Source organism: Alligator sinensis, unplaced genomic scaffold, assembly GCF_000455745.1.
Source record: "Alligator sinensis unplaced genomic scaffold, ASM45574v1 scaffold692_1, whole genome shotgun sequence".
NCBI lineage: Eukaryota > Metazoa > Chordata > Crocodylia > Alligatoridae > Alligator > Alligator sinensis.
In genome coordinates this window covers 1540388-1547297 of record NW_005842238.1, presented here as the reverse complement: position 1 = coordinate 1547297, position 6910 = coordinate 1540388, and the positions used below count along the sequence as shown (strand labels likewise).

Genomic DNA, 6910 nt, shown 5'->3' with positions numbered 1-6910 from the left:
AAAGCTTTCTGGGGAGTGCCAACGAAGAGCTTCCCCTGGAAGAGGCTGATTCCTCACATAAGCTCAGAAGTAGGGAGGGCATGGCGAGAGGGATTTGACGGTGGGGTCTATTACAGACCCCCCAATCAAGAGGAGGATCTGGACAGGGAATTTTCAGGCCAGCTTGCGGAGACACTAAAAGCAAGGGATGTAGTTGTCATGGGCGATTTTAATTACCCGGACATCTGCTGGGAGGAGCAGTCAGCCGGGACGGACCGCTCCAGGAAGTTCTTGGCCGAGTTGCAGGACCTCCACTTGATTCAGGAGGTGCACAGTCCCACCAGAGGAGATGCTCTGCTGGACCTGGTCCTGGCCGCAGGCGACGACCTGGTAAGAGGCCTCCAGGTTCTTGACCACCTGGGCAATAGTGATCATCGCGTGCTGGAATTCACCATCCAGCGTAGAGTGTCAAGGGCCCGCAGCAAGGTGGTGGCCCTAGACTTCAGGAGGGCCAACTTCAGTGAGATGAGGAGATTAGTGGGAGAGGAACTGGGGTCCTTGAGGGCAGAGGAACTCAGCGTCCAAGAGGAGTGGTCGTTCCTTAAGGAAACGATACTCGGGGCCCAAGGGGTGTCCATCCCGACAAGAAGCAAGGCGGGCAGGAGTGTCCAAAAGCCCCCCTGGCTCACCAAGGGTGTCCGGGAATGCCTGCTTGCCAAAAGGGTGGCGTACGCCCGGTGGAAGGGGGGTGTAATCTCCAAAGAGGAGTATACCTCCTCTGCTCGGGCCTGCAGGCGGGCTGTTAGGAAGGCCAAGGCGGAGATAGAGCTCGGATTAGCGTCCAGGATTAAGGATAACAAAAAGTCCTTTTTCAAATATATTGGGAGGATGAAGAAGGCGCCGGGTAATGTGGGGCCCCTGCAGGATATGCGGGGCAATCTGGTGGTTGCGTCAGAGGATAAAGCGGACCTCTTTAACCAATTCTTCACCTCCGTTTTCTTGTGCAGGGACCGGGACTTCCCTGCTGTGATAGAAGCCGGACGCGAGGGGATCGCCTTCAGACCTCAGGTTGGGGAGGACCGGGTTAGAGAGCTTCTGGAGGGGCTGGACGCGTTCAAGTCAGCGGGTCCGGATGCTCTCCACCCCAGGGTGCTGAGGGAGCTGGCTGGGGTTATTGCAGGGCCCCTGGCACGGCTCTACGAGCGATCGTGGTGCTTGGGCCAGGTGCCAGACGATTGGAAGGTAGCTAATGTGGTCCCCATCTTCAAAAAAGGGAAAAGGGAGGACCCGGGCAATTATAGGCCCGTCAGTCTTACCTCAATCCTGGGGAAGCTCTTTGAGAAGATCATCAAGGAGCACATTTGTGATGGGCCGGCATCCGAGATGATGCTCAGGGGCAATCAGCATGGATTTATTAGGGGGAGATCATGTCAGACCAACCTGATTGCCTTTTATGATCAGGTCACAAAGGCCATGGATGCAGGTGTCGCGGTGGATGTAGTCTTTCTGGACTTCAGCAAGGCCTTTGACACCGTCTCTCACCCCATCCTAATTAGTAAACTAGGCGACTGTGGCATAGATGCCTACACGGTCAGATGGATTGCAGATTGGCTGAAGGGTCGCACTCAGAGGGTGGTGGTGGATGGATCATATTCGACTTGGGGGGAGGTGGGTAGTGGAGTCCCTCAGGGCTCGGTCCTGGGCCCTGCGCTGTTCAATGTCTTCATCAGCGATCTTGATGTTGGGGTGGAGAGCAACCTGTTTAAATTCGCTGATGACACCAAAATTTGGGGGGAGGTGAGCACGCTAGCAGGGAGAGAGAGATTGCAGAAGGATCTGGATAGGTTACAGGGGTGGGCAGACAGGAACAGGATGCGTTTCAATACGGACAAGTGCAGGGTGCTGCACTTGGGTAGTAGGAACCAGCAGCACACTTATACGATGGGGAACTCCCTACTTGAGAGCACGGAGGCGGAAAGGGATCTTGGTGTCATTATTGACTCCAAGATGAACATGGGCCGACAATGCGAGGTCATGGTTGGCAGGGCTAACCGGACCTTGTCGTGCATCCACAGGTGCATCTCGAGTAGAGCCAGGGAGGTGATCCTCCCCCTCTATGCGACGCTGGTCAGGCCGCAGCTGGAGTATTGTGTCCAGTTCTGTGCGCCCCATTTCAGGAGGGATGTGGACAACATGGAGAGGGTCCAGAGGAGGGCCACCCGCATGATCCGGGGACAACAGGGCAGACCCTACAGTGAGAGACTGCGGGACTTGAACCTATTCAGCCTCCACAAGAGAAGGCTGAGGGGGGACCTGGTGACCGTCTATAAACTCACTAGGGGGAACCAGAAGGGTTTGGGGGAGACGCTGTTTCCCCTAGCCCCTGCTGGCATAACAAGGAATAATGGGCACAAGTTGATGGAGAGGAGGTACAGATTGGACATCCGAAAAAACTACTTCACAGTCAGGGCGGCTAGGAGCTGGAACCAACTTCCAAGGGAGGTGGTGCTGGCCCCTACCCTGGGGATCTTTAAGAAGAGGCTGGATACTTACCTGGCTGGACTCATTTGAGTCCCGTTTTTGTTTTTAGGGTGAGTGGTTTTGTTTGTGTTTTTGGGTTGTTCTCCCGCCCTGGCGGGGGGTCGGGCTAGAAGATCTATTAGGTCCCTTCCGACCCTAAAACTATGAAACTATGAAACTATGACATGGTTATTGGCCTTTATTCCACCCAACAAGGTGGAAGGTGAGTGTCTCATTCAAAATGAAATTTGGAAAAGATTACTGGCAGCAGGGGAACCACAAGAAAAATAGCATGGTTGGCCCACTAGTGAATTGCTTAAAGGTTGGGTGGAAATCCAGAGAACAAGGTAATTGGCTTCTGGGGTAGCACCACAGCCAGTAGCTCCAGTCCAGCCCCAACAGAACAATAGGGATGCCCCAGTCCCCAGGGGTCTCCTAAATTTATATCTAAGTCATGTTTTGACCCTTGGGGAAGACCTGTTAATTGGGCTGCTGTGGGGACCTGGTTTTCTGTAATTGATTTAGATAACACATTCTTGGCAATTCCCTTACACCCAGATTCATGGTATAAATTTGCTTTTAGTTTTAAGGGACAACAGTATTGTTTTACTCACATGCTTCAAGGCTTCCATAATGTTTCTGCCATTTGCTACACTCATGTAATGCACATGTGGGACCAATTACCTGATCAATACCAACCCACGGTAATTTCTTATGGGGATGACATCCTGATTCATGGGCCCATGCAGGAATTTATTCATGAAGTCACTGGGGTGGTATTACAAATTATTCAAAACATGGGTTTTAAAGTTAGCAGGCAAAAAGCCCAGTTAGTTCAACCAGAAGTAAAGTATTTGGAAATTGTTTTGTGACAACACGGGCAAACTCCAGATGCACAGCGGGTAGAATAAATTGGAAAACTGCCAGCCCCTACTGATACCCATTCGTTAAGAGCTCTTTTGGGTAACCTAAATTTCTCTCAGGACTTTATTAAGATGTTTGTTGAGAAGTCACGGCCTTTATGGAAATTACTGAAGAAAAATCATCGGTGGGAATGGGGCCCAGAACAAGCAGAAGCCCTAAACATCCTTAAGGAGAATTTGGCTAAAGCTCCTGCCTTGGTGTATCCTGAAATGGGAATTCCTTTTGTTATTCAGTTGGCTACCAGAGAGGCAGCTATGGGGGCTACTCTATTACAAAAACAAGAAGAAACATTAAGTGTAACTGTTTATGCATCTAAGACTTTAAGTTGTCCTAAGCAAAATTTCATCCTCTGTGCGAAGAAATGTCTAGCATTAACTTGGATCATGGAACATTGGGAGTATATCACTGGAAGTAGTCAGACTGTAGTTCAGACTACTCACTTGCCCCTGAAGTACGCCGCATCTGGAAAACTTCAGGATGGGACAGTCTCAAGTTTTAGGTTGACTCGGTGGACTGCGGCATTGATGAATAAAGTCATTACATTCCAAAAGGACAAATGGTTAGCCCCAACTCTTTATGGCCTAATAGTCAATGGAGAGGACCCGAGTGTCTGTTGCCAAAATACCAACATATTGAATGGTGAGTAGAAGAGGGCAGACTTTTTCAAAAAGTAGATTTAGGGAAAACAAAAGTGCAGTTTGTAGAGCCACTATAAGAAGAGAAAAGTGAAACCAGGTTTTGGAGCTGTCTGAGTAAACAATGGCCAGGACATTGCTGAAGCCATTCGTCTTCATTCAGCACAAGCAGCTAAAATAGCTGCCATTTCACTGGTTTTTCAACAAGAAGGGTTAGAGTAAAATGTAGTAGCTATTTTTACTGATTCTGACTGGGTTACTAGAGCTATGGTAACCTAGCTGCCTATTTGGGTAGCAGGGGATTTTTGTACTGCTGGTCGCCCATGCCACAGGTGGCAGGAAATATATGACTTTGTAAAACAAGGAACTGGGTAAACCTGGATCACTCATACAAAAGGCCATCAAAGCGGGGAATCTCCAGAAAGCTGTTGGAACAATAGGGCTGATGGCTTGGCTAAGCAGATAGCCTTAACAAGAAAAGGTTAATGTAATCATTATTCTGGCATGAGCAAAGGAACCTAATTTAACCCTTGATTTGGCAACAATCCAGGAGGGGGATGAAGAGATTCAAAACCTAAGGGATTTAGGGCAGGATAAAAGAGGAAAATGTATAATATGTGAACAAGAGGGAGTAATTTGGGTGCAGCATAAGGAAAACAGAAAGAAAGTGGGTAGTGACAAAAACTGTTAGAACAAATTCAATTCAATTTGCGCACATGAACAAGGTCATTTGGGATACAAAAATACCTTAAACAAAATTAAAGAAATGGTGTGGTGGCTCAGTAAGGAAGTGCAAAATTGGTGTAATAACTGTTTGCCACGTGCTTTGGTAAATGCAGATTCCCAAATTCAAAAGGGTCCTGTCATGCATCAATGAATTGAGGGGCCCTGGGCTAGGATTCAAATGGATGATATTGTGCCCTTACCCATGATGGCTAGGAGAAACAAGTATTGTCTCATTGTTAGTGATCCATTCACAAATGGACAGAAGCTATTCCAACCAAAACTGAGACTGCACAAGTTACTGCTGTTCAATTGTTTAATATAGTCTTTTCCCAATGCGGACTCCCCAAACAAACTGATTCAGATCAAGGTTCTCATTTTACAGGAAAGGTTATACAAGAACTCTGTAAAATCTTGGGAATTAAACAAAAATTTCATATTGCTGGTCATCCTCAATTCTTGGGACAGGTTGAACAGTCAAATTGAACCCTGAAGGATTCTCTTCTAGGACTGTGCGAAGCTTTGGGTGCTGATTCGATTTGGAGGCAATTCCGTGGCTGAATCTCTGAATCCAGATCAAATCAGGGGACCAATAAAAAGGTCCGAATCAATTCGAAGCTCTCCAAATCGATTCGGAAAAGATTTGGAGAACTTTGACGATTTGGGCAGTCCCTGCCTAATGCAGCAGGGAGCTGGAGCTGGACTTGGAGCTGGTAAGTAGGGGGTGTGGGAGGGGAGGCTGGAGGAGTGGGGAGGGGACCATGGGAGGCCCTGCCAGTCCCCATTCTCTGTCTGCTCCCTTAGCTCCCCTGACCCCTGCCCGCTCCCCTAGCCCCCCCATGGCTGCCCTGCCTCTCCCAGCTCTAGCCCTTTAAGAAAAAAAACCCCAAACCCCCACAAACTCACCAGCTGCTGCAGCAGCCTCGGGGCTTTGGGGGGCTTGTGCAGAGCCTCCCACATGGTGTGGGACAGCGTGGGGCAGCAGGGAATATTCAACCTCAGGCACCCCTGTTAAAGCTACTAAGTCCTTATTTTGTACTGATGTCTGAATGCAAGTGGCCAAATACCAGTTTTAGACATTCAAATTCCAGTGCGTGTGTGTGTGTGTGCATGTGTGCACACTGTCAAAGATCATATATGAGGATAATTTAATATTTTAAAGGATAATCACCTTCCCAGATGTTGATGACAGTGACCATGGGTTAAACGATAAAACTGCTCCTTAAGAAAACATTGATCCTGAAGTCACCAAAATGCCAGAATGCCTACTTACTCATTTCTCTCTTCATCCGAGTGTTCCTCATCAGATGAATATCCAGGTGGCTGGCATTCAGTTGCCCATCTTGCCTGTTGCTCCTCCTCTGCTGCTTTTAGCGCATTCTTCCTTTCCAGTGATTCTTTGTGAAGCAAGTAGAAGTACCCCCGACCCTGCTTCACAGAATTTATCAAATGCCTGCCAAAAATTACAAACAGAAGAACTTCAAAGAAAATCAAACCCCACAAACTGTACAAATGCTAAATGTAAAATAGTGTTGTGCTAAGGTCTATTTTCACTCTGAGAGACATTTTGCTTTCTTTACTTATTCCTAGGAGTTATGTGGGTGCATTGAGAGATTACATTTCTCTGTGTTTGACAACCAAACAGAAAGGATTGAAAATCTGTCCCATAGTTAAAAATTAATACTCTACAGCAATGACTAGGTAGTCTCATCTCTAAATATTGGTAAATTGTGTAAAGCAAGCAAACAAACAAAGCTTTGGGGTGGTTGTGACAGGACAGGGCCCCAGAGGTGACTGTGACATCCCCTGGTGGCCAAATGGTATGGGGTATGTGAAATGGGTCCTACTCGATTCGGATTTGGCCCAAATCGGGGACAGTGATTTGATCTGTTGATTCGGATCACTGGCCCTGATTTGATTTGGACACAGGCACAGCTTTAAACATTTTTTCTACATACCTTGAGGTAGCAGGTGCAGCTCATGATCGCTGCAGTGCTGGGGTGCATGGAGCGTCCCACAGCAGCGTGGGAGGCTCTCCAGCGTGAGAAGCAGCTAACCCAGAAGTGGATCGTGAGTACTTCTGGTCCACTTCTGAGTCTGCCAGGGAGCATGCTGGGAGCCCCCCCCCC

General features: G+C 48.2%; 1 protein-coding gene across 1 annotated transcript in view; it reads right to left on the bottom strand.

The window, feature by feature from the left end:
* The window catches only part of CCDC60 (coiled-coil domain containing 60), a 147293-nt gene that overhangs the window by 43512 nt on the left and 96871 nt on the right, over window positions 1-6910 (bottom strand). The window contains exon 4 of the mRNA XM_006027371.3: window positions 6055-6234. Within this exon, the coding sequence (XP_006027433.1) occupies window positions 6055-6234 (180 nt within the window). The remainder of the gene's footprint in view (window positions 1-6054; window positions 6235-6910) is intronic.